Source organism: Lepus europaeus, chromosome X, assembly GCF_033115175.1.
Source record: "Lepus europaeus isolate LE1 chromosome X, mLepTim1.pri, whole genome shotgun sequence".
NCBI classification, from domain to species: Eukaryota; Metazoa; Chordata; class Mammalia; order Lagomorpha; family Leporidae; genus Lepus; species Lepus europaeus.
Window position 1 is genome coordinate 98,577,805 of NC_084850.1, and position 27,849 is coordinate 98,605,653.

The 27,849-nt window shown below is 44.8% G+C and overlaps 1 protein-coding gene across 1 annotated transcript; it reads left to right on the forward strand.

Moving 5' to 3' along the window:
• Positions 1 to 7,926: 7,926 nt before the first annotated feature.
• LOC133752984 (histone H4-like) lies at positions 7,927 to 8,265 on the forward strand. The gene has a single exon (XM_062183313.1). The coding sequence runs from the start codon at positions 7,951 to 7,953 to the stop codon at positions 8,263 to 8,265; it is 315 nt and encodes a 104-aa protein (XP_062039297.1). The 5' UTR covers positions 7,927 to 7,950.
• The last annotated feature ends 19,584 nt before the right edge of the window (positions 8,266 to 27,849 follow it).

The following is a 27,849-nucleotide window of genomic DNA, read 5'->3' on the forward strand; positions in this document are numbered from 1 at the left end:
AATTCTCTTTCTCTGCTGCATCTAGTTCCATCTTAGGAATTAACATGATGCTGCCTTATAGAAAGAATTTGTTAGGGTTCCCTGTTTTTCGACTGTTCTGAATAGTTTGAGAAGAATTGGAATTAGTTATTCTTTATATGTCTCGTAGAATTCAGCAGTGAATCCATCAGGTCCTGGGCTTTTCTTTGTTGGGAGGGCCTTTATTACTGTTTCAATTTCTGTCTCAGTTATGGGTCTTTTTAGGTTTTATATGTCTTTCTGGTTCAATTTGGGTAGGTTGCATGTGTCCAGGAATCTATCCATTTCTGATAGATTTCCCTGTTTGCTGGCATACAACTCTTTGTAGTAATTTCTGATGATTCTTTTTATTTTTGTGGTGTATGTTGTTATATTTCCTTTTTCATCTCTGATTTTATTGATTTGGGTCTTTTTTTCTTCTTTTTTTTAATTAGTTGGGCCAATGGTGTGTTAATTTTATTCATTTTTTCAAAAAACCAGCTCTTTGCTTGGCTGATTTTTTGTACTTTTTTTTTTATTCAATCCTGTTGATTTCTTCTCTGATTTTAATTGTTTCTCTTCTCCTACTAGATTTGGGTCTGGTTTGCTGCAGTTTTTCTAGGTCCTTGAGATGCATTGAAAGCTCATTTGGTGCCTTTCCAATTTCTTGATGTAGGTACCTATTGCTATAAACTTTCCTCTCAGCACTGCTTTTGCCATATCCCATAAGTTTTGATATGTTTTGTTGTTACCCTCATTTACTTCCAGAATGTTTTTGATTTCTCTTTTGATTTCTTCTATGACCCATTGTTCATTCAGGAGCATGTTGTTCATTCTCCATATGTTTGCATAGTCTCTAGGGATTCCTGAGTTGCTAATTTCCACCTTCATTCCGCTGTGGTCTGAGAAGCTGCATGGTATAATTCCAATTCCTTTAAATTGGCTGAGACTTGCTTTATGGCCTAGTCTGTGGTCAGTCCTAGAGAAGGTTTCATGCACTGCTGAGAAGAATGTAAATTCTTTAAATGTAGGATTGAAAGTTCTGTAGATGTCTGTTAGATCCATTTGGGCTATAGTGTCGAATAAATCTGCTGTTTCCTTGTTGATCTTGTGTCCGGATGATCTGTCTATTTCTGAGAGTGGAGTATTGAATTCACCCAGTACCATTGTATTGGAATCTAAGTCTCCCTTTAAGTCTCTTAATGTATCTTTTAAATAAACCAGTGCCCTGTAATTACGTGCGTATACATTTATAATAGTTATATCTTCCTGTTGAATTGAACCCTTAATCATGATATAGTGCCCCTCTTTGTCTCTGTTAACAGTTTTTGTGTTAAAGTTTATTTTGTCTGATATTAATATGGCTACACCTGCTTTTGTTTGGTTTCTGTTTTCATGGAATATCTTTTTCCAACCTTTCACTTTCAGTCTGTATGCATCTTTGTTGGAAAGATGTGTTTCTTGTAGGCAGCAAATAGATAGGTTTTTTTCCTTAATCCATTCAGCCAGCCTGTGTCTTTTAACTGGACAGTTCAGGCCATTAACGTTCAATGTAACTATTGATAAGTAGTAACTTTGCCCTGCCATTTTCCCAAAGATATTTTCTAATATATGCTTTGAGCTTCCTGTGATCTTTTACTGTGAGGTTTTCTTCCTTTACTTTATTTCATATTGATGGCTGTGTTTCTGTGTTTCTGTGTGTAGCACATCTTTAAGCATTTTTTTGCAGTGCTGGACTAGTGGTGACAAATTCTTTCAATTTCTGTTTGGTATGAAAGGTCTTTATTTCACCTTCATTCATAAATGAGAGCTTTGCAGGATATAATATTCTGGGATGGCAGTTTTTTTTTCTCTTAGTACCTGGGCTCTATCTCACCATTCCCTCCTCGCTTGTAGGGTTTCTGATGAGAAGTCAGCTGTGAGTCTAATTGGACATCCTCTGAGAGTGGTCTGACATTATTTCTCTCTTACACATTTTAGGATCTTTTCTTTATGTTTCACTGTGGTGAGTTTAATTACTACGTGTCGTGGTGAGGATCTCTTTTGGTCATGTTTACTAGAGGTACTGTGAGCTTCTTGTACTAAGATGTCTCTGTCCTTCTCCAAACCCGGGATATTTTCTGCTAGTATCTCACTAAAAAGACCTTCTAATCCTTTCTCTCTCTCCATGCCTTCAGGAACTCCTAGAACCCGAATGTTGGTTTTTTAATAGTAGCCTATAGATTCCTCGCAATATTTTTTAGATTTCTAATTTCCTCTTCTTTTCTTTGGTTTGACTGTATACTTTCCTGTGCTCTGTCTTCTACGTCCGATATTCTCTCTTCTGTCTCACTAAATCTGTTTGTATGTCTCTCTAATGTGTTTGTCATTTGATCTATTGAATTCTTCATTTCTTATGATTTCTCGTCACTATCACAGTTTCATGTTCTACTAGTTGTTTCATTTCATTTTGATTCCTCCTTAATATTTCATTTTCGCGAGAGAGATTTTCTATCCTGTCCAGTAAAGATTTCTGTAGTTCAAGAATCTGTTTTTGAGAAATTCTTAATGTTCTTATCTACTTTTTGAGATCCGTTTTTTGCATTTCTTCTATCTCATCATCTTCATAATCTTGAATTGGGGTGTCTTGTTCATTTGGGGGCGTCATAGTGTCTTCCTTGTTCTTGTTTCCTTTGTTTCTGCGTTCGTTGCTTGGCATTGTGGAGATATTCTTTGGTTTCTTTGCTGTCATGGTTTTTCTCATACTATGACTCCAGATTAAGTGGACTGTCTGCTTTTGATGGATCCTTAGAGGCTTGTGATGGGTGTGGCTTGTGATGGGAGCTCTGTTAGGTTCCCCATCAATGTATCGGGCTACTGAGGTTTCGCCTCCCCTCCCCTTCCAGCGCTGGTGTGTAGACTCCATGGCTGGACTGCCAAACCATAGGTGCCCTTGCTCTCCCCATAGGTCCTCCATGTCATATCCACTAGATCCGGAAGAGTTTCCTCTGCAGTTTTTTTCCCGAACCTTTCCCTGAGACTACAGTAACTCCACTGTTATTAAACTATCTTTTCTCAGACAATCAATGCATGCCCTCACTATTCTGCCATCTTGGCTCCACCTCAACAGTGTACTTCCAAGCACAGAGAGCAAGCCCTCTGCACCTGGAGCCTCGCTCACTCATTCTACATATTCCAGGAAAGTTCCCCTTGTCATCTTGGTGCTCAGCACCACCAGTAGCGCATAAAATATCCAATTGAGGAAGGCTCCACTGTGTCTCCTTACACACAGTGCTGGGTGCCCCATGCACAATCCCCAGTGCAACCCCTTAATGCCCTAGGGAACCTGTGCACAGATTTGCTTGTACCTTGTAGATATGGGACAATTACTACGGGTGCTACAGTTCCTAGAATAACTCAAATTCACCTGAGGTATCTGGAGAGCCTTATCTTATTCCTCCATTTCAGCCTAGTGGCTGCAAATCCACAATTGCCAACAAAATTGGCTATTGCCCTTGAGACTTGAGGGAAGACCCGATGTATCCTGCAATGCTAGGATGGTGACTTTCAATACTAGAGTCCCCAGTGTCACTGAAATCTACCCTGAGGAACTTAGGGAAAAAGCTACCTGAATTCCACCACTCCAGGCCACACCTTACAGCATAAATCCCCCAGTATACCTTGTAGCCATCCTGTAGAACTGGGACAAGGTCCTTTTCACATTCTCCAATTAGTGATTAAGAATTTTGGTGCTATAAGACCCAGCACCAATCACACTTTCATAACAGGGCCTGAGGAAGGTTCCATCCACATCATACAGTCTAAGAACCATTAACTACAATATCACTCACCTTTGCCGGGTGGGACAAGAGAAGAACCTGCTTTGTGTTCTGCAACACCAAGATGTAGGGTCTAGCCATCACAAACCCTAGTATGATTGACACCCAACTCTCTGGAGACTGAAGACAAAAAACCTAGGAAGCCTATATCCACTTCAAAGTTATACTTCTACCTCCACAACCTGCTGCAGACAAGACAATGGTGACACTCGTAGACACTGCTGAACTGATAAAAACTAATCACTTAGAAGTTACACATCTGCACTCAACTAAAATCAGAGCCAAATCAACAACCCAAGTGATACCCTGCATTCCACCTAAATAATCTTTTCCAGTGAAACTTTCTCCGTAAAGAAGAAACTGTTTCACTAGATGCACAAATGTCAGCACAGGGACATGGGAAAGGTGAACAAGTGAGGAAGCATGGCACTTCCAAAAGAACACAATAGTTCTCCAGAAATAAATTCTGATCTGAAGGAAATTTATGAAATGTCTAAAAAAGATTTTAAAATACTGATCCTAATGAAGCTCAATGAAATGCAAGAGAATACAGATAGACAGCTGAAATAAATTAGGAAATAAATAGACCACATGACTGAGAAATTCACTGAGCAGATAGAAATTGCGATAAATGAGCAAATAGAAACTTTGGTGCCAAAACTTCAAGCAATGAGATGTAAATTCAGTTGAGAGTTTCAACAACACAATAGACCAAGTGGAGGAAGGAATGTCTGATCTGAAGGAGAAGACATTTGGAACAACCCAGACAAAAATAAAGAGAAAAGAATTTTAAAAAGTGAATAAACCCTACGTGACATATGGGAGATCATTAAACAAACAAACATTTGGGATTTAAGGTTACAAAAAGAAGAAGATATCAACGAAAATGGCATTGACAACCTCCTAAATGAAACAATAATTGAAACTCCCCAAGCCTTGAAAGAGATACAATCATCCAGATAAAGGAAATTCAAAGAACCTCAAACAGACTCAACAAAAGAAGACCTTATGCAAGGCAATATTGTAAGTCTAATTGTCAAAAGTTAACATCAAGGAGAGAATCCTAAAAACAGTGGGAGATAAATGTCTAATTAAATGTTAATGAAAATCCATTAGAGTAACAGCAGGTTTCTCAGCAGAAACCCTGAAGACAAGAAGAGAATGGGATGATATATTCAAGGTCTTAAAAGAAAGAAAAGAAACTTCAAACTAGAATGTTATATCCAGTGAAGTTATCCTTTAGAAGTGAAGGAGAAATAAAATATTTCCCAGACAAGCAGAAACAGATAATTCATCACTACCTGACCACCCTTAAAATAATTCCTGATGAGAGTCCTACATTAGAAGTAACCATCATGAAAATATAGAACAGAACAAAACTTAAGAACAGAGCAGATACAACCAGTAACCGAAGATAAAATGACAGGAGTTAGTTCTTATCTATGGATACTAACCTTAAATGTGAATGAATTAAATTCACCAGTCAAAAGATACAGATTTGAAGAATGGATTTTTTTAAAATGACATAACTATGCTGCCTACAAGAAACTCACATCACAGTTAAAGATACACACAGATTGAAAATGAAGGGTTGGAAAAAGATATGTCATGCAAATGGAAACCAGAAACAAGAGGCAGTAGCCATACTCACATCAGATAAAACAGATTTTAAAGCAAAGAACTTTAAAAAGAGACATTACATATCAGTTAGAGGTTCAATTTAGCAAAATGATATAACAATCAGAAATACACATGCAGCCAACAAAATATTGCCTTATTATAGAAACCAAATATTATTAGATTTAAAGGGAGAGATAGAATCAAATACAAAAACACTGGGAGGGGCTGGTCAGTGCCGTGGCATAGCAGGTAAAGCCACGGCATGCAGTGCCGGCATCCCATATGGGCACCGGTTCAAGTGGCTGCTCCACTCTCAATCCAGCTCTCTGCTATGGCCTGGGAAAGCAGGCGAAGATGGCCCAAGTACTTGGGCCCCTGCACCTGCATGGGAGACCTGGAAGAAGCTCCTGGCTCCTGGCTTCGCATTAGCGCAGCTCTAGCTGTTACAGCCATTTGGGGAGTGAATCAATGGAAGAAAGACCTCTCTCTCTCTGTGTGTGTAACTCTACCTCTCAAATAAATAAATAAATAAATAAATCTTTAAAAAAACAAGAAAGTTTATACCAATAAGTGTTTACTTGAAAAAAATTAGAAACCTATTAATCTAATTATGAATCTCAATAACTTAGAAAGGCATGAATAAAACAAAATGCAACTTAGCAGAAGGCAAGAAATAACAAAAATCAGAGCAGGAATAAATGAAATTGAAACTAAAAAACAATAAGATCAAAGAAACAAAAGCTAGTTTTTAAAAAAGATAAATAGACAGATTTTTAGCCAGATTTACAAAGAAAAAAAGAGAAAAAACTCAAAAACATGCCACTAGAGCTGAAAAAGGATACACTCCCACTGATATCACAGAAATACAAATAATCAGAAGAAACTATAATGAACAAATACATACTGACAAATTGAAGAAAATCTCAAATAAATGAATAAATGTCCAACTACATGTGACCTTCCAAGATTAAAATAGGAAGACATAGAGGGGCCGGTGCTGTGGCATAGCAGGTAAAGCCAGCGCCTGTAGTGCCAGCATCCCATATGGGCCCCGGTTCAAGTCCGGCTGCTCTACTTCCAATCCAGCTCTCTGCTATGGCCTGGGAAAGCAGTAGAAGATGGACCCCTGCACACGCATTGGAGATCCTGAGAAAGCTCCTGGCTCCTGGCTTCAGGTTGGCGCACCTCCAGCCGTTGCGGCCAATTGGGGAGTAAACCAGCAGATGGAAGACCTCTCTCTCTCTCTCTCTCTCTCTCTGCCTCTCCCTTTCTCTCTGTGTTAACTCTTTCAAGTAAATAAATAAATCTTAAAAAAAGAAGACGATATAGAAAATATAAACAGACCAATACTAAGTAACAATATTGAATTGAATTGAATTTTCCAACAAAGAAAAGTCCAGGAACTGATGGCTTCACATAAATTCTGCAAGACATTTAAAGAGGAAATAATTCTAATAGTTTTCAAGTTATTCCAAAATATTATACTGGGTCTTAACCAAAAGGCTGAGAAGCAATTTTTCCAAAATATTGAAAAGGACAGACCTCTTTCCAACTCTTGTTATGAAGTCAGCATTATTCCAATACCAAAAGTAAACAAGGATATAACACAAAAAGAAAACTGTAGATCAACAGCCATGAAGAACATGAATGCAAAAATTCTCAACAAAGCACTATCGTATTGAATCAAAATCTTTATCAAAAAGATCACACATCATGTTCAAGTTGGATTTATCCCAAATATGCAATGCTGATTCAACATTTTAAAAACAATAGTTGTTTTAAATAACATCAACAGAATGGAGAACAAAAACCCTACAATCATCTCAATAGATGCAGAGAAAGCATTGGAAAGATTCAACATCCTCTCATGAAAGAAACCTCAATAAAGTAGGTATAGAAGGAGCATACCTCAAAATTACAAGTGCATTACACTACAAACTCACAGACAACATCACACTGAATAAGGAAAAACTGAAAACATGTCCCCTCAGATCTGGAATAAGACAAGGATGTCCACTTTTACCACTTCTTTTCAATACAGTATTGGAGGTATTAGTAAGTTAGGGAGAAGAAAAATAACGGGCATCACAATTAGGAAGAAGACAGTAAGAATATTCATGCTTGCAGATGGCATGAGTTTGTAAATGGAAACATGTAAACACTCCACCAGAAAGCTGTTAGAACTAATAAACCAGTTCAGTAAAGTCTCAGGATACAAAAATCAACATATCATAAACATTTTTTATACATCAATAATGATTTTGCTGAGATGATGAAAGACATTCCATTAGAAACAGCTACAAAGCTTTGTAAAGATTTAGGAATAAATTAAATTAAAGAAAGATTCCTAAAATGAAAATTATAAAACACTGATGAAAGAAATTAAGCACACAAAAAATTGGAAAGATATTCCACATTCATGAATTGGAAGAATTAATATCACTAAAATGACTACACTACCTAAAGAAATCTACAGATTCAGTTACTCCTGAGCTGGTTCTGATAGCAGATAGAGATGTCTGGTCGCGGCAAGGGCGGGAAGGGCCTCGGCAAAGGCGGCGCCAAGCGCCACCGCAAGGTGCTGCTCGACAACATCCAGGGCATCACCAAGCCCGCCATCCGCCGCCTGGCCCGGCGCGGCTGCGTCAAGCGCATCTCGGGGCTCATCTATGAGGAGACCCGCCGCGGCATGCTCAAGGTCTTCCTGGAGAACGTCATCCACGACGCCGTCACCTACACGGAGCACGCCAAGCGCAAGACGGTCAGGGCCATGGACGTGGTCTACGCGCTCAAGCGCCAGGGGCGCACGCTCTACGGCTTCGGTGGCTGAGCGGCCCCCACGGCCCCGGAACCTCACCCAAAGGCCCTTTTCAGGGCCATAAAAAAAAAAAAGAAAGAAAGAAATCTACAGATTCAATGTAATCCCTATCAAAATACCAATGACATTCTTTACAGAATTAGAGTAAGCAATGCTAAAATTCATATGAAACCACAAAAAACCCAGAACAGTCAAAGTGATTCTGAGCAAAAAATAGTCAAGGTGGAGGCAGCACAATACCTGATTTCAAGATATACTACAGAGGGGCCAGCGCTGTGGTGTAGTGGGTGAAGTTGCCACCTGCAGTGATGGCATCCCATATGGGCCCTTGTTCGAGGCCCGGATGCCACACTTCTGATCTAGCTTTCTGCTGTGACCTGGGAAGGCAGTGGGAGATGGCCCAGGTCCTTGGGCCCCTGCACCCGCGGGGGAGACCTGGAGGAAGCTCCTGGTTCCTGGCTTTGGATTGGCACAGCTCTGGCCATTGCAGCCAATCGGGGAGTGAACCATCGGATGGAAGACCGCCCCCCCCCCCGCCTCTCTTTATCTCTCTGTGTAACTCTGACTTTCAAATACTATTTTTTAAAAATCTTAAAAAGAAAGAAAATAGTTTTTTTAAAAAAACATATATACTACAAAGCTACAGTAATTAATACAACATGGTACTGGCAGAGACACAGACATATGGATAAATGGAACAGAATAAAAACCCCCAAATTAATCCATGCACATACAGTCAACTGATTTTTGACAAAGGGGCCAAGATCATGCATTGGAGGAAGGGGAATCTTTTTAATAAATGGTGCTGGAAAAACTGGACACACATGTGTAGAAGAATGAAATTAGACCTCTAACTCTCACCACAAAACACAACTCAAGATGGACCAAAGACCTAAATATACGACCAGAATCTGTGAAATTATTGGAAGAACACATAGGGAAACACTTCAAGACATTGTTATAGACAATGACTTTTTGGATAAGACACCAAAAGCACAGGCAACAAAAGCAAATCTAGGCAAAAATATATATATATATATATATATATATATATATATATATATATATATAGCCTCGGAACCTTGTAAAATGCTTTACGTCGGTGTCTTCTTCCACCCTGGGTTCAGTTGCTCCTGCGCATGGCAGAGAGGAGGCAGCAGAGCCGCCGAGGCCTGGTGGCTTCACAGTGCCATGGAAGTGATGGATCTGCTGCAGGGAGGTGAGGCCCCCTGTGTCTGTGGCCAGACCCCCCTGCCTGTGGTCTCTGGTCCCACCTCCGATGGGGTGAAGCATGCCCGCTCACTCCTCGCTGGAGCCACTGATTCAAATGCCGACCCCACCTGCAAGCCCTGGCAGACACGCCCAGGAGTTCCTTTCTCTCTGGACTCCCTTGGTCCCTGTCAGGTGGACACAAGCTCACCCCACATAGCTAGCGAGTAGGGGAGCCATGGAGGCCTGCCTCGTCTCTCCTTCTCCCCTTGCGCCACAGATTGTTAAAATGAACACCAGTCTTGTTTTCTCTCCAGATTCTCTGATTGGGGTGGGTGCCCTTATGTGTGCCTTTCTTCTAGATGTTTCTACTCCACAGTTGGACTCCCTAGGAGGAAATAGTCTCAGTGTTCATTCCCCTTGGAATCCGATATTTTGCAATGGTCTTCCTGATTGGTCCTGGGGGCTCTGAGTGATGCTGAGAGGGTCCTGGTACTGATCAGAGTGACCCCAGCACCTGCTGGGTCCACCCTCCTTTGCAGGGTCAAGGGCTTCCCCTGGACCTCCTCACCCGCGTGCCCAGAGACCTGCTCATCCTCCTTCAAATGGACGCCTGTCCTTAGAAGGGGCCTGGGTCTCCCTCAGCCTCGTCCCCACCCAGCTCGCTGAGGTCATTTCTCTGCAGAACACGGCAGGAGGCCTGATGGTCTTCTTCCCTGCCCAATGCTTGTTATTAAAATGTACTTACCTTGTAGAGTTTAGCATCTTCCTCAGATGTAAATGTTGACTCCAAATTCAGATGGACCTTGGCTAATTCAAGGTGAAGGCCACATGTTCCTCGGGACTGTGGGGCCCCAGGCTGGGGGGAAGCCTGCAAGAGGAGGCTGTTCAATCCGGTTCTTCCCCAGTTGAGGAGATGCAGTAACAGAGACGTCAGGACCCTTGCTCAAGAAAACACAGGAGTCGTCAGGGCTCAGCATTTTAGCCGCAACATCGCCAGAGAAAGAGCGAGTTGACATAGGCACGGCAGATGACAAGCTGGAAGTGCAGCGACACTGGCTTTATAACTCTTGACTGGATTGAGTGTTTCAAAGGCAAACAGAGACCCTGAGACTAGGACTTGGATATTTTTTTTATCTGAAAGCAGAAAGACAGAGAGATGACAACGAGAGATCTTCCAGATCTTCCGTCTGCTGGCTTGCTCCCCAAGTGACCACAACCATCAGGGCTGGAGTCAGGCAAAGCTGGCAGACTGAAACTCAGTCCAAGTCTCCCATGCAGGTGGCAGGGACCTAAATACTTAAGGTGTCACCTGCTGCTTCCCAGGATGTACACTGGCAGGGAATTAGACCTGAAGTGGAGTAACCAGGACTATTGGAAGCAGGCACCCCGACATGAGCTGCGAGTGCCCGAGCAAAACTTAACCACCACACCCCTTGACCCTCCTATCCCCAAAGATCATAGCTCTTTAGACACCCAGCACATTACAGTGGAGTAGGAAGTTGTGTTGCAACAACGATAAAAGCTGTGTGATTTTCATACTCGATCTCCCATAATTCCCACAAGAACCTGGGAGGTGCGCACAGCCACTGCTTTCCAGATGAGGGCACCGAGGTTGAGGAAGATGACTTGCACTGTTCAGAACCCACCAGACTAAGGCAGCAGACGTGGGTTCCTGCATCTCTGCAGCCCAGCTTCTAACTATGGCTCTGCATCTCAGGAGGACCTCATGGGCCAACTTTGGGGGCTCAGGGTCAGACCACCCCTACCAGCCCTCAACAGGCTCGCAAGAATGGGGCAGGTCCGGAGAGGCTGGCTCAGCCACGAGGAAGTCCAGGTGGCCTGGCAGAAACCAGAGAAGAGCAGACGCGGCCCTGCTGCCATGCGTTCAGAGATGGGGAGACCAGGACACAGTGAGGAGCACTGTTCAGCCTCTGAGACTCTGACTATGGTGAGGGCTGGGGGACCTGGGAGCTGGGTCAGACTCAGAATTCCATTTCCCGAGCTGCTAAGAGGCTCAAAGGCGCTGGACAAAGCCGGGCTGTGGGCACCAGAGTGCTGGAAAGGGATCAGGGGAGCTGCTGGGCCATCCTGATGCTGAATCCTGTGGTCGGGTAGCGTGGCAGCGGGAGTCAGAGGGCGCACAGAGCACTCCTCCATCACACCAGTCTGCTCCTGCACTGGCTGCGGCAGTGGAAGGTCAGAGGGCGGGAGGTCAGAGGGCAGGAGGTCAGAGGGCGGGAGGTCAGAGGGCATACAGAGAACTCCTCCATCACGCCCCATCTGCTCCATGCACTGGCTGTGGCAGTGGGAGGTCAGAGGGCATACTGAGCACTCCTCCATCACGCCCCATCTCCTCCTGCTGTGGTTAGCTCCTGGCAGCACTGTTAGCACCGTCAATAGAGGGACAGGCAGCCCCACCCACACCGTGCATGGAAGTGGTAGGCTCGCATTACCTCTTCCGAAACTTCCCATCTTATTCCAAAACAGAGCTTCCGGAGCCAGAAATCAGTATTTGGATAGGGGTGGGGTTGGGGGGTGCATTCCTCCCAGAAGCTAGGCTACTTCCCTACACTTTCCAGCCCCCTGAGGCTGCCCGCTGTCCTGGGCTGGTGGCCCCTTCCCTGTCTTCAAAGTCAGCCCCGTAGCGCCTTCAACTCTCTCGTGCTCTGCTGTCTTCACAGCTTGTCCCCCGACTCTGGGCCTCGTGCACCCTCTTCCCAGACCCCCTGTGACACGGAGCTCTCTCCCATCTCAGGAACATATCTTCATCACATCTGCCAAGTCTAAATGAAAAGTGGCACAACCACAGGTTCAGGTCCAAGGCCGTGGACACCTTGAGGGGTCACTGTTCTACTGAATGCGCCCTGCAAGTCCCAAAGCTCCCGGAGACACGAGTGGGCCCACGCCACTATCAGAGCTTGGCTGGAGGCCTTTGCGGGGAGAGGTGACGGGCTTGGGGGTGACTCTGTCATGGCATTTGGCTGGCAATCCAGTGTAGCTCTTCCGTGCTGCAGTTGAGAAAACTGAGACCAGTGGGGAAGGATGTCTGGCCCAAGGGTACAGGGAATGAGCTGCTTCCTATTTAACACATGTGTGATGCATGAGCTAAGGACCTGAGCCTTCATTCACAGATCACTTAGGGCTCCTGCATAAATTATGCATAAATTATGCAGCTCTTGCTTCTTTGTCAGGGCCTCAAGGCTCAGCTGGACATCGTCCTGGGTCTGAGTTTGTGTTTAGTCTTAGCACTTGCTGTTTTCTGCAGGTACTTGGTTTTTATCTGTTTTCTCAATTACCTACATCTTTTCAAGTGTTACTGAGTTTACCAAATATGTGTGGATGGATGGATAAATGGATGGATTGAGGTAGGTGTGGATGGGTGTGTGTATGGACGAGTGGGTGGAGGGATGGACGGGCAGGTGGATGGATGCTAGGTGAACCTGCCTGAGTATGATAGCTTGTAATTCCTCATATCTCTGCCAGGTGAACACTACCGTTATCTCCACAGTGCACATTAGAAACAGAAGCTGTTAGGAAGTGATCAAACTCACAAGCAAGCAGTGTAGTTGGGATTAGAAACCAGAGAGTCTACTCCTAACCTGAGAAGAACTTCACCCATTGCCACAAGCTGGACAATAATGGAATCAGAGCCAGTGTGTCCCAAGGCCGTGGCTGTGTGCCGTTGTGCGCTTACTTTCTGGGAGGGAGTGGTCTTGACCTTCCCATGCTCACGTTTGCCCTTCTTCATTCACAGGCTTTTAATGTCAGCCGAATCCAAGTGAGCAGCACCGATCAGCTCCCTGGGAACTGTGTGTGAGAATGAGCTCAGTAGCCCAGAGCTAAGTCCCTCGTTGTCCCTGGACAGAGGAGAGATGAGGAATCCACGTTCCTATGGACGAGTGTTGGGAGGAAGTCCAAGTGCTGGACTGCGTGTAGCTGGAACTGACATCTAGGAGCCCAGCAAGGAAAAATATGACCAACGGGAATTCACTGTCAGCGCCAACACACAGCCAAGAAGATCTGGCTACAGCGAGCGCTGGACGCACACTTCCAGGTAGCTCTTAGCGTCGTCACCTCCCTGAATCACGCTTTGAGGATGTGCATCCCAGAGATTCTTCACACCATTTAGGACCAGAAAACCTGGACCCAGGGAACAGAGTCGCACGTCTGTGGCCACCAGCTTGCAAATGCTCATCTGATTCAAACCCTGGTGTAACCTGGTACCAAGTACCTGCCCCCCGGCCCCATGGGGTGAGCTGAATGGCGGCCCCCGTAGAGTCATGCCCTTAATTACAGAACCTGTGGGTCTGTATCTGGCCTTTTGTGGCAAGAGATAGGATTGATGGGGATTGAAACAGGAGGCTCAGGGTGTTTGGAGATGGGAGGGGGAGGAGGCAGAGATCGGACAGATGCAGCCACAAGCCAAGGAGTGCCTGGAGCCACCAAAGCCAGAAACGGCAAGAAAAGGTTTCCCCAAGGCCTTCAGAAGGGGCCTGGCCCTGTGCCCCCTTGACCTTGGGTCTCTAACCTGGGGCTGTGAGTGACCCAGTCTGTGACGATTTCTCAGAGCCACTGAGGCAGCCTTGGATGACGTCATGGAGGACGCCTCTGCCCTTCCCCGGTCTGGATCAGTCAAGCAGGCCTGGGCTCTGTCAAAGAAAAGTGGGTTTCAGTGAGCAGGTCTCGTGGGCATGCCCGCACGGCAGGCCTACCTCCAACATCGCTGGAAACACCCTATAAGAGGTGGACACGGCGTGCAGATGCCCCGACGTGGCTTTTCCTCACGGTCATTGCCAGCCAGCAGCCCTTTCTGATGGTTCACTGGGGCCCTGAGTTCTTCAAGGCAGGAAACTCTTTACAAATCCCTACAAGCCTTCTTGGCCCCTCCGTCAGGTGAGAGCCACAGGCTGTTTGGGTTGTTTGGGTTCAGAGTCACTTTATGCTAAGGCAGATTTTGCTGTTTATCAGGACTATGCTATGGCTTCCAAGGGAACTTCTGGGTCCTCTTATGAAGAAACATTTGCCAAAGGTGCCCAAATAAAAATGTGTGGAGGAGACAAAGGTGGCCAGGCAGAACCCCAGAGTGGACGCAGGCAGGGTGCAGTTGGGCAGTGCCTGACCAGCGCCACCTGCCCAGGGACTGCACTGTGGCCGTCCCCAGTGTGTGAAGAGCCACAGGAAAGGAGGGAGAGTCTGCACAGATGCCCGACAGCTGCTGTCCCGTGAAGTCCTCCGGGGGAAGTTCCCGAAACGCGAGGCTCAAAGGAAAACTCCAGCTTCCATTGCGCCCCGTTTGGAAACAGTAGGAGATAAAATCCAGTTCATCCACAGAGCTGGAGCCCTGCTTTGGTGGACTTGGGGGCCCTGGTGACAAAGGAACTTGGAACTGCTCCTCACGTTCGTGCCCAGTGCTAGAAGACACTGGAACTTGGCTGTGATGGTGACAATGACGGTGACGACATTGGTGTAGTGATGATGCAGGTGCGATGGTGACGACATCCAAGTGACAGCGCTGACGATGGTGATGGAGATAATCAATGGTGACTGCAATGACTATTGATTAAGAGCCTTGAAAATATTGTTTATTCATTCATCTATTTATTTGAAAGGCAGATAGAAAAACCAGGGGGCGGGGGAGAAAGAGAGGAGAAATCTTCCATCCACTGTTTCACTCCCCAAATGTCTGCAATGGCATGGCTGGGCCAGACCCAAGCTGGAGCCAGGACCCCGGTCTGGGTCTCCCACACAGCTGGCAGGGACCCAAGTACTTAAGCCACCACCAGCTGCCTCCCGGGTGCACACTAGCAAGAAGCTGGATCAAGAGCGGAGCCGGGAGTTGAACTGTAGCTCTCCAGTCGGAGCTGTGGGTGTTCCGACAGGCGTGTTAATTGCCAGGTCAAATGCCTGCCCCAGGCTCTTCTTAATTGTCTCACTGTACTCCTTGGAATGACAAGGTTTTATTAGCTCCTGCGTTCCACTGAGACAAGCAGATCCTGGATAACCTCCGATGTTCAAGTTGGCTGTTTTCTAACAGACATGCAAGTTTTGGCAATATTCTGTGTGTGTCCTAAACCTTGCAGAGCAAGTGTGTGTCCAACACAGTCTCCAGGCACTTACCTCCGCTGCAGAGTGAAGCAGATGTGTCCGCCGAAATCGACAGCTTGAACTCCCTGTCCCTGCAGTGATGGTTTCCGGCCACCGGGAAGTCACCAGGAAGGCAATGGGACCAGTGTCCTGGGAAAGAGAGCTCAGAGAAGCCAGGAGGAGGTGGCCATCTGTGGCCAGGAAGTGGGCTCTCTCCATTTCTGCTGCCAACTGGGCTGTGGCCCCCGGCCTCCGCAGCCATCTCTCTGCAGCATCCTGCCGTGGCAGCCTGGCAAAGACCAGAGTCAGGAGGAGACCGTCAGGTCAGCGCAGGGTTGTGCAGGGGTAGGAGGCGCTGCAGTGCCTTGGTGAGGAACACGGACATTTACCTAATCCTGCGTGTTTAAGGAAGCCTGCCTGGAGGAGGTGTTGCTGGCTGCCTGCACCAGACACCTGGAGTCACCCTTGCCGTAGGCAAGAGCAGGGGGATGCTGAGTGGAGCGAGAGCACGTCCCAGCCCAGTCCTAACGAGACTGCACCCCACCTTCCCGTGGGGAAGCCGCGCTGATGTGCCCCTGGGGCTCCCCCGTGCTCTCTGTCACTGGGAGGTCACAGCTTTCTCCCGCAGGCTCGGGCTGGTGCCCTTTGCTGAAATGCTATCCCCTGCATGTGGCCTCCGGACCGCCATCCCCGCCACTGGATTTCCTGTACCTCTGCCTTTATCCTCCCCACTGCGTGACACCCTCCCCCCACCACACACCACGCTATGCAGTGGACACTTGTGCTGTCTACCTTGGTGGCCAAGTTGCTCTAGGACTTGATTTCGGTGTCAGGGGGCCTCCGCGGACACACCTGCCACACTCCCAGCTGTGGCCCCCACCTCCCAGGGTGGAATTCAGGCAGCAGGTGTTCTGACCCAGCAGGCTGGGCAGAGGTGAGTCCAGGCACTCACGGCCTGATGAATGTTGACCCACAGGAGACTCCCCGGCTGACTGCTGATTGTGACAGTACAGCAACTGCATGTCCACCACCCCCAGTGCTCCAGGCTGGACTCCCTCTTCCTACTGCAAGAGGAAGATGAGGGACTGAGCATCGCCCCCTTCTGGGGAAGGAGCCACTCCCTTGGCAGCCTCACGGGTGGGGGAGGAAACCAGAGTTGGGAGCCAGGGGTCTTTGGCTAACCCATCGCAAGCTTATTCAATGCCAGAAGCTGACACAAGCTGTCTGGTGCATCGGGGCTCATGGGCCCTGGCGATGTAGTTTCTGATTGCGGGGTCTCAGGACACAGACGAGAGGGAATCCCCTCTCGCGCAAGCAGCCCCGGGTGGCTCTGAAGAGCCAGGGCCCTGGACCCAGCTTTGAGGGTCCCAGGCTCCGAGCTGCTGCTCCCCATGGAGATGGCCGAGAGAGTTGCACTTGAGTCTCCACTGGTCAGCAGGAGTAGCCGCTGCTGTGCTCTGAACGTGTGGGGGAGAGGGCTGGGGGTGAAGAGTCTACAGGGGCAGGAACAATTGATGGGGGGCTTTATTATTTTATTCTCCCACCCCCGGTTATTTATAGCCCACAGGATGCCACAAAGAGACCCCTTGCCTCTCAACGCAGAAAATGCCTCCTTGGGAGTCAGTCAGACTGTAATTTACTTTTCTTTCTTTCTTTCTTTCTTTCTTTCTTTCTTTCTTTCTTTCTTTCTTTCTTTTTTTTTTTTGACAGGCAGAGTAGATAGTGAGAGAGAGAGACAGAGAGAAAGGTCTTCCTTTTGCCGTTGGTTCACCCTCCAATGGCCGCCGAGGCTGGCGCTGGGACCTGCGCATGGCGCTGATCCGATGGCAGGAGCCAGGTGCTTATCCTGGTCTCCCATGGGGTGCAGGGCCCAAGCACTTGGGCCATCCTCCACTGCACTCCCGGGCCACAGCAGAGAGCTAGCCTGGAAGAGGGGCAACCGGGACAGAATCCGGCACCCCGACCGGGACTAGAACCCGGTATGCCGGCGCCGCAAGGCGGAGGATTAGCCTAGTGAGCCGCAGCGCCGGCTTGTAATTTACTTTTCTAAAGACGCCTCAATTATATCCAAGGAGAAGCGTGGTTACATTTTTAAAACTCGGGAGCAGCAGCTTTTAAATTTATTCAGGCTAATGAGCGCGTATAAATTTGGTGAATGCTAATTCGCGGGAGTCGGTGGCGGCGACGAGAGAAACAAAACAAGAGTGTCACAGCCAGGGAACAAAGTGAATGGGTGATGTGAGTGACAGTCAGGGTTTCTTTTAACATCACTAAAAGGCAGCTGTGTTGACAGGTCAGAGGACAGACCCGGGGTTCTGCAGCGCTCGGAGGATTTGTGTACTATCAGGAAGGGACACGGTGACTCGATACCGACTGCGTAAATTCAGCAGGGAATGAGATCCGCGGACCCAGGGCGTTCAGGCTGCGTCCCAGGGGCCAGGGCTCCTCTGCCAACTGCCCAGCAGCCAGGCCCACGCTGCTCATTGTTCGCAGGTCCCAGAGAAGAGTTGAGCCTCCTCCGGAGACGGAGACCACTTGGGGTTGTCTCCAAGGGGACGGAATCCTGAGTGGAAACCCGCCAGCCAGCACCTGCTGTCCAAGAGGGGGCGCCCAGGCCGGTGTGCGGCCTCTGCGGACGGACGCCTCCACCCTGCAGACGAAGCCCCGGGAAGCAGAGCTCTGAGACCCGCAGGGCTTTGGTGGGAGGGGGTTCGTGTGCAGGGAACGGAGTGTGAAAGTGGCTCATGGTTCCTGGCTTTGGTCTCCTGGACTGAGTGGTAGTTGCCTTCTCACACCCACCGGGTGCTAAGTGGGTGCTTATCGTGACCTCGTTGGCCCAGGGCCCCTGCCAGTGCACCCCGCTTGCCTTGCAGTGCTGCCCCAACCCTCCTGAGAGCCAGATGTAGGAGGCCAGTCGCCACCTGTCACAGAGTGAACTTCTGCTCCCCTAATCTATGTCTGAAAGCCTGTGAACTCCAAGCGACTCTGTTTGGAACTAGGGCATGTAGGGGCGCCATTATGGTGAGATGAGATCAAAAGAGTGGGGCCCCGGGGCTCTGGAGCCATCTCTTTTCCATGTGCACCCGAGAGAAGTTCCCATAAGGACACACAGGTGTCTGCCACCCAGGAAAGAGGCCCCAGCATAAGTAAACCCTGATAGCACCTTGAACTTGGGCTTGTCACTGCCTCTTGATGAGCTGCCCAGTCCATGATATTTGGTTACAGAAGCTGAGCTGGCAAAGGCTCCGTTCCCCCAGCGAGCCCGTGCTTCAGGTTTTGGGTCAGTTGCACCTGCAATTCGGAGTGCCTCTTCTCACACCGCCGTCCCCTTGACGGTCACGTGATGCTCAGCTCAGCTACCTGGAAGGACCCTCTGGATTTTCCAAGACTGGAAGATACCTTTGCTCAGTGCTCACTCCCCACTCCAGGTCCCTTCTGTTGGAAGACTGAGCGCACACGCTGTCTTGCAAATGTCGCTTGTCTTGTTCCTCAGCTGATCTTTAAATGCCTTGCAGACACGGACTCCGCCTGACGTCTCAGTCTGCAGAACCTCCCACAGTGTCCATCAGAGGCCCAGATGCCTTTGCAGCTTGTAGAGGAAATTGATGGGTGCATAGAGGAAACAAATAGGGAAGTAGACAGAGACTGGATGGACGGACGGATGGATGGACAGATGGACGGGTGAGGACTGATGGAAGGGTGGGCAGATGGATAGTTGGAAGGCTGGCTGGATGCCTTTCTTAACACAGGGCTCCCAGAAATACAGAGTGGGGGGGGAGGGGTTGAGGTCAGGGCACCTGCACCTGTCTTCTCCATGCACACTATACTGTTCTTCAAATCTCTTTTTTTAAAGGTTTATTTATTTTATTTGAAAGGCAGAGTTACAGAGAGGCAGAGGCAGAGAGGGAGAGAGAGAGAGAGACAGAGAGAGAGAGAGAGGTCTTCTATTCACTTGTTCACTCCCCAGATGGCCACAATGGCAGGAGCTGAGCTGATCCGAAGCCAGGAGCCAGAATCTTCCTCAAGGTCTCTCATATGTGTGCAGGGGCCCAAGGACTTGGGCCATCTTCTACTACTTTCCCAGGCCATAGCAGAGAGCTGGATCAGAAGTGGAGCAGCCAGGACTTGAACCTGCGCCCATCTGGGATGCCAGCACTGCAAGCGGCAGCTTTACCCGGTACACCAGAGCGCTGGCCTCCAAACCTCTTTTTTAAAAGAGATTTATTTACTTATTTGAAAGGCAGAGTTACAGAGAGAGAGGGAGAGACAGAGATCTTCTATCTATTGGTTCCCTCTCCAGATGGGCATAAGAGCCAGGACTGAGCCGGGCTGAAGGCAGGAACCAGTAGCTTCTTACAGGTTCCCCACATGGGTGCAGGGGCCCAAGCACTTGGACCATCTTCTACTGCTTTCCCAGGTGCCTTAGCAGGGAGCTGGATTGGAAGTGGAGCAGCCAGGACTTGAACTGGCATCCATGTGGGATGACTGCACTGCAGGCACTGGTTTAACCCGCTATGCCGCAGCAACAGCAACGGCCCGGCTCAAACCTTTGTAACTAGAACGCACGTCTTGATTCCCATTTGCCCCATGCCATTAGCTGATGAGTCTTGGCTGAATGTCCCTAAATCTTTGCCTAAAAGCTTACTGAACGCTTTCTTTCTGTTGGATGTGGTCGCAGTCCAGTGTCCAAAGTTGAGTGTTCTGAATAACGCAAGAGAACAATAACTGTGGACCAGGCTCTGCAACAAGCTTCATCCTCACAAATAAACACCTGGAAGTTGGTGTCCTGAACCCCACCGTGTGGCTGAAACCCCAAGGCAGAGCTGACAGAAGGCAGGGCGGGACCGGGTGGGACCGGGCGGGACCACTCCCACGCCTCCGCAGCCCAGTCCCAAAGTGCCAGGTCGACAGATGAGAGCCCCGCCACTTGGCGCGTTGGGGAATTACGGGCACCTGTGCTATGTGGAAGTGCACCTGTATTTTCTGCACGAAGAATCTGTCTGGGAGGCATATTTCAGACTCAGAAATTCCTTTCCAGCAGAGGAAACAATCAGTAGAGTGAAGAGACATCCAATAGAATGGAAGAAAATATTTGCAAGCTATTAATCAGACAAAGGATTAATATCAAGAATCTATCAGGAACTCAAAAAACTCAACAACCAAAAAACAAACAATCTAGTTAAGAAAAGGACAAAGGACCTGAATAGACAGTTATCAATAAAATAAATACAATTGGCCAAAAACAAGACTGGGCAAAGGAGAAGGAAGACGAAGAGGGATGAGATTGTGGGTGGGAGGGTGGGTATGATGGGAAGAATTACTATGTTCCTAAAGATGTATTTATGAAATGCATGGAAATAAATTAATTAATTAGTTTAAAAAACTAATGAGTTATCATCTCACCCTCATTAGAATGGTTACTATCAAAAAGACAGAAATTAACAAATGCTGTGGAAGATGTGGTAAAAGGGGGACTTTTATACACTGATGGTGGGAAAGTAAATTAGTATAGTCACTATGGAAAACAGTATGGAGATGCCTTTAAAAGCTAGAAATAGAACTGCCACATGGCTCAGCAACCATACTATTGGATATATATCCAAAAGACATGAAATTGTTGTATCAATAAGAAGCCTGTTCCACCATGTTTATTGCAGGACTGTTCACAATAGCTAAAATATGGAATCAATCAAGGTGTTCATCATCAGATGAATGGATAAAGAAAATGTAGTATTTGTATAGACTGGAATACTATTCAGCCATAAAAAGTAATCCTGTCATTTGCAGCAAAAAGGATTAACCAGAGGACATCATGTTAAGTGGAATAAGTCAAACAGAAAGACAAATACCACATGCTCTCTCTCATGTGTGGGAGCTAAGAATAAAACCTCAATATGAACATAGAATGTTGACTTAAAGGCTGGGAGTGATGGGGAGGAATAGAGGGAGTTTGGATTAAAATTAGGGGAAGTTGGGTGTGATCTATGGATTGTAACAAACATACTACTTTTGGATAATTATAATAGGGGAAGTTGAGTGTGATGTATATGGGAACTCTTTGTACAAGTCTACAATTTTTTTGATATTTAAGTATATTCTGAATTAAAATGTTTTAAAAATGTGTGGATGTCATAGATAGATAGTTATACTCTTCACATAATAATATACCTTTTTTTCCTTACTTTATGATCCTTGTCATGAATCCCATGTTATTGTATTAATATCTCTACCTCAAGGAAAATATTTATGTGTATGCATATAATATTTTAATATTTTTATTTTTAAAATTAAAGGCAGACATACAGAGAGAGAGGGAGGTAGAGACACTGAAAGAGGTCTTCTATCCACTGATTGACCCCATAAATGGCCTCAATGACCAGAGCTATACCAGACTGAAGCCAAGAGCCGGGAGCTTCTTTTGGGTATCCATTTTGGGTACAGAGGCCCAAGCATTCAGGCCATCCTTCATTGTTTTCCCATGCACTTTAGCAGAGAGCTGGATCAGAAGTGTAGCATCCAGGACTCAAATCAGCACCCATATGGGATGCCAGCACCAGAAGCAGAGGCTTAACCTACTATGCCACAGTGCTGGTTCTGGCCTTTTTGATTTTCTGAAAATCATAGGTAATTGATAGGCCTGGTGCTTAATTTGGAGTAGAGATTAGAATTATAAACTATGTTTCAGAGCAGAGTGTGCAGCATTTGTAGTTTTGAGGGATAAACAGTGAAGTATGAGGTGTGCAGGAAAAAGGAAGAGTCAGAAAACTGTCATACTGAAAATGGCATTGACTGTGGCTATCACAATGAGTGGAATAACACAATGGAAGGGAAAAATCTTCAGTAGTGATAGTATAGAGGCTTTTCCTCAATAGAATTGCTATTTTTGTGTAGTTTGTGTTGTTGAAGTTATTGGCTGCTCACCAAATCATAACCAAATGGTATTACTTTTTAATTTCTTTGTGGAAATTGTAGTAAGGGCTAAATTCAAAGTCTGGATTGATATTTTAGAGAATTCAGAAAGCATACATTCAAAATCAAATATAATCATGAGAAAGTCATCTGCTCATGGAATCACACAAACATTAGGGCGAAGATATAATTCTCATGGTGCCCTTGGCTTGTAGTTAAAAACAGTTTTATTTTTGGGGCCAGCTTGTGGCAGAGGAGGTTAAGCTACTGCTTGCAATAACAGCTTCTCATATTGGAGTGCCAATTGGAGCCTCAGCAGCTCTGCTTCCAATCCAGCTCCCTGCTAATGTGCCTAGGAAGACGGTAGAATATGGCCCAAGTACCTGTACCACTGCTATCCACGTAGAAGACTTGGATGGAATTCCAGGCTCCTGGCTTCATCCTGGCCTACTTGCAGACATTGTGACAATTGGGGAGTCAACCAGTAGATGAAAGATTCTCTCTCTCTCTCTCTCTCTCTCTCTCTCTCCCTGTCACACTGCATTTGAAATAAAAAACATAAATATTTTTTAAAAAATTTGTCTTAATCTAAGGATACATAGTGATTCCATCTGACATCTGGTTTCCATACACGTCACCAACTGATGAAATTTAATTCTTGTTTAAGTTTTTAAAACTTTTTTGTTCTTTCTTTGTGGTTTTCATGGAAGTTTCTGTAAATATGTGCTCAAAGTATTTTGTAAAATTGATACTCAAATTTTAGTTTACCATCAGCATATATATGACTTCTAAATGAGTGTGGATAACACAAAGGAATGTGTAAAGCACCCATACGAAAATGTGTTCATGTTCAATACTACAACACCTAGACAACACTAGGAGTGTGGGATCTTAGTGAAAGTGTTTAGTAGTGCATGGGTGTATCTTACCTTTCAATAACTGTGTGTAATTTCTAAATTGTTGCAACTTCTGAGAATTTCTATCATTTGAGTGTCTGTGCAGTACAAAAAGTCTTCACAAAGTTCAGGAATAATGCATATTATGAAAAAATTATATACGGATTCCAAAATTTTTAAGATAAAATGAACTTTCTAATTCCATGAAGTTTTTTGATGTGCCCTCATATGACAATGAATGTGTATGTGACTTTTTAGTGTGACATTTCACTGTGTGAGTATGATCTACATGCATGTACATGCTTTGTGTAATGTGTCGATGAATGTGAGACATATGACATCTGAGGGAGACATAAATTTCTGATTGAAAATGTGTGCATGTGACATCAAAATTATAACATCTGATCATGTTTCTGTTACATTTGAGAGTGGTATTTTGGAAAATGCTAATTTATATATTATACATAACCATATATAGTTATGTATATAACTAATATATATATATATATTAGTTGAGTAATGTCTGAAATACCTTATCCATGGTGTGTTAATGTGTGTATAATACCAGATTGTATTTGTTGAACAGCTTCTCTAGCCCAAGCATGTTGTTAGACATCAGGGAACCAAGAAAAGTACAACAGAGTAACTGGATAGTAGTCTGGGCCTATCTATAAGAAGAGAGATACCTGAACACACAGGAGAGGAGATTTTTAGAGGCCAGGTTAAGAAGGAGCTTACAGTATATGCTGAAAAGCTGACTTTATCCAAAAGGGCAATGGAAAGCCATTAGTAAATTGTATTTAGTTAGGATAGTGGTGTGAACATATTTGTTCTTCCTAAAGACCACTTTAGTTTCAGGGTGGATGATGGATTAGAAGGGTGTCAATGAAAATCCTGGTGTAGTGGCTGACATAAGGCTGTGACACTGGAGAATCTAAGGAGGAAATGGACTGCAGACACATCGTGGAGGTTGACTAAAGAGATCTTTGGTGAAAGAGTATATGGAAACCTCAAGGATGACTTGTAGATTGGTTCACTGCTTGAAAGACTGGGTGGTGCTGATGCCATTCACTCTATTAGAAATCCATAGGGCAAAAGCTTTGAGACAGGGAAGTAAGGAGTCTATGTTTAACCCTGAGTACATGTAAGAAGGGCAGATATATCCTCATGAATGTCTGTACTTGTGTGTCTATGAGAATGGTTGAAGTCACTAGCAATGTCTGAATGATCATGTGATAGTGGATGGGCAATTGGAACATAGGAAAGGATGTGTAGATCATCTAAAAGAAACTAGAACAAACGGTGAGTATCAGAACTCATATTTTCCTTTTCAGTTGTCTCAAAATCTCACTTAGGCAGTAATCAAACAAAGATGTCATATATTTATTCAGATGTCAAAATAACATTTTATCTGTTACTTCATAATTTAAATATAAAACTATTATTTATTCATTCACTTCTACTTTTAGAACATAGATGTAGAGAGCTAGAAAGAACATTGTTCCCATCATTACAACAAGAAAACTCTGGACAGATTTCAAATTAACAAATTTTATTAAGTTTATCAGAAAACATAGTTCAGAACAAAAAGTCAACTCAAAACTTAGAGACAGAAGACTGCAGGGAGAGATCATATCTTATCTGTTCACTTGGGGTGCATATCACCAGATATCATACAAAGCGGCAGGAAGATTAAACTTGAGAACATTTTTAAATTGCTAAGAACCCAGTATGGACAAGCCTGATAATCTGAAATTTCTGGGAGCTATAGGCACAGGATGTTCCTACAAACTTGGTATGCTTTTCCTCAAGGAAATTTACCAAATTTTTACTAGGAGGATAATCAGGTAACCAGAAAAAACTCTCTCCCTCTTATAGCCTGGAGGAAGGGAATATTGACTACTTTAAAGTCCACCATGGGGCCAGCATTTTGGCATAGTGGCTAAAGCCACCACCTGGGATGGCTAAAGCCACCACCACAGCATTACATATGAGGGCTAGCTCATGTCCTGGCTACTCCACTTCCCATTCAGCTCCCTGCTAATGAACGGGAAAAGTAGCACAAGATGGCCCAAGTGTTTGGTCCCTGACACCCACATGGGAGACCTGGATGGCACTTCTCACTCCTGGTTTCCACCTAGTCCAGCTCTGGCTGTTATGGCCATTTAGAGTGTGAACCAGGGGAAGGAAGATGTCTCTCTCTTTTGACTATGCCTCTCTCTCTGTGACTCTGACTTTCAAATAAATATTTATCAAATACACCTAGATACATCTTCCCTATCTCCATTACAGAGTAAAACATTTAACTTAAAGGGGAAAATTGATCAAATCCTGTACCCTGAGGGCAATGATACAATCCCAGTTAATGAGGGATACAGAATTCAAAGATCACTGGAAATTTAGAAGTTATTGTGTCCTCTCTAAATTTTAAAAGCTCAAAGAGAGGATTTTGAATGTTCCACATGATTTTTTTTTATATTCCACATGTGAATAAGATCCTTAGAATTTGTTTCTACATCTGGTATATTTCACTTAACATGATGACCTTCAGTTTCTTCCATGTTGTTAAAAATGACAGAATTTATCCTTTTTATGGTTGAATAGTATTCCATTGTGTTTAGGAACCACATTTTCTTTATCTCTTCATCAGTTGATAGACAGTTTGTTTCAATTTCGTATCTATTGTGATGACTGTTGTACATAGGAGTGCAGATGTCTCTTTTCACACTGCTTTTGTATATATATGAACATATATAGTATGTGTGTATATACATGCAGAAGTGGGGTTGCTAGGTTGTATGGTAGATTGATTTTTGATTTGTCTTTGAGAACTTCTCCTATTCTGTTATCAGGAATGTCTGTACTAATTTGCCTTAATTTCTTGTGCTAGTCAGATCTTGTTTGAAAAATCCAATCCTCATTCATTCTAATGTTCTCAACCATTTCCCTGCTTTTTCCTAGTGACCACATAGTTTCAAGTGTTACATATAGGTCTTTAATCCATTTTGATTTCTGTAAATGGTGAGGGATGGGGGTCTAGCTTCATTTTTTCTGCATGTGGACATCCAATGTTCCAGAATATTTATTGAAAGTACTGTCTTGTCTTGAATATATGTTCATATAACCTTTGTCAAAGACCAGTTGGCTGTAGATGCATGAATTTACTTCTAGGATTTCTATTTTGTTCCACTTCTCTATAAGTTTTTAGTTATTCCAGTACAATGCTGATTTTCTTTAAAAATTTATTTCAAATATTTTAACAAACACTAAAATTCTATTTATTTATTTGCTATGATGCAAAGTTTTGAGATATATATACGTGAGTTGTAAAATATCTGATGATAAGTGTGCATACATCTGTCTTTTCAAACCTGTAACATTTAAGGTGAAAATATCCAAAGTTCTATTTTCTTATGTATTTTACAAAGAAACATACAATAGATACACTAATAGTATCTATAGTCAGTCTAGTGTGCAACAGAACTTCAGAATTCTTACTCCTATCTAGCTATAATTTACTAGTTGCCAGTCAACATTCCACTATCTCCCTCCCCCATCCCCCCCAGCTTCTGGCAACCACTATTATACTTTTATCTTCTGTAAAATCAGCCTTTTAAAGACTCCACTTAAGAGTAAGATCTTCTGGGGGCCAGCGCTGTGGTGCAGTGGGTTAAAGCCCTGGCCTGAAGCAATGGCATCCCATATGGCCGGTTCTAGACCCGGCTGCTCCTCTTCCAATCCAGCTCTCTGATGTGGCCTGGGAAGGAAGTAGAGAATCCCAAGTCCTTGGGCCCCTGCACCCACGTGGGGGACCCGGAAGAGGCTCCTGGCTCCTGGCTTCAGATTGGCGCAGCTCCAGCTGTTGCGGCCATCTGGGGAGTGAACCAGCAGGTGGAAGACCCCTCTCTCTGTCTCTACCTCTCTCTGTAAATCTGTCTCTCAAATAAATAAAAATAAATCGTTAAATAAAAGAGTAAGATCTTGTGATACTTGTCTTTCTGTGCTTGGCTTATGTTACTTAACATAAAGGATTGAAATCTTGTCATTTGCAACAACATGGATAGAACTGGAAATCATAATGTTAGATGATATAAGCCAAGCACAGAAAGACAAGTATGCCATGCAGTCTTTTAATGACTACTGCTTTATAGCATATTTTGAAGTTAGCTAGAGAACTGTCTCATACTTTTTTCTTTTTGCTCAAGATTGCTTTGTATATTTGGTGTTTGTGTGATTCTATACAAATCTTACAATTGCTAAGTTTTCCTAGTTCTGGAAGAACTTAGTTAATATTTCATTAGAGATTGCATTGAATTTGCAAATAACTTTGGATAGTATCAACATTTGAATATTGATTCTTTCAATTTACAAATGTGGGAAACCTTTCTACTTCTTTGTGTCTTCTAAAAGTTCTTTCATCAATGATTAACAGTTTTCATTGTAGATACATTTCACATTTGTGGTTAAATTTACTTGTAGGTATTTTATTTTAATT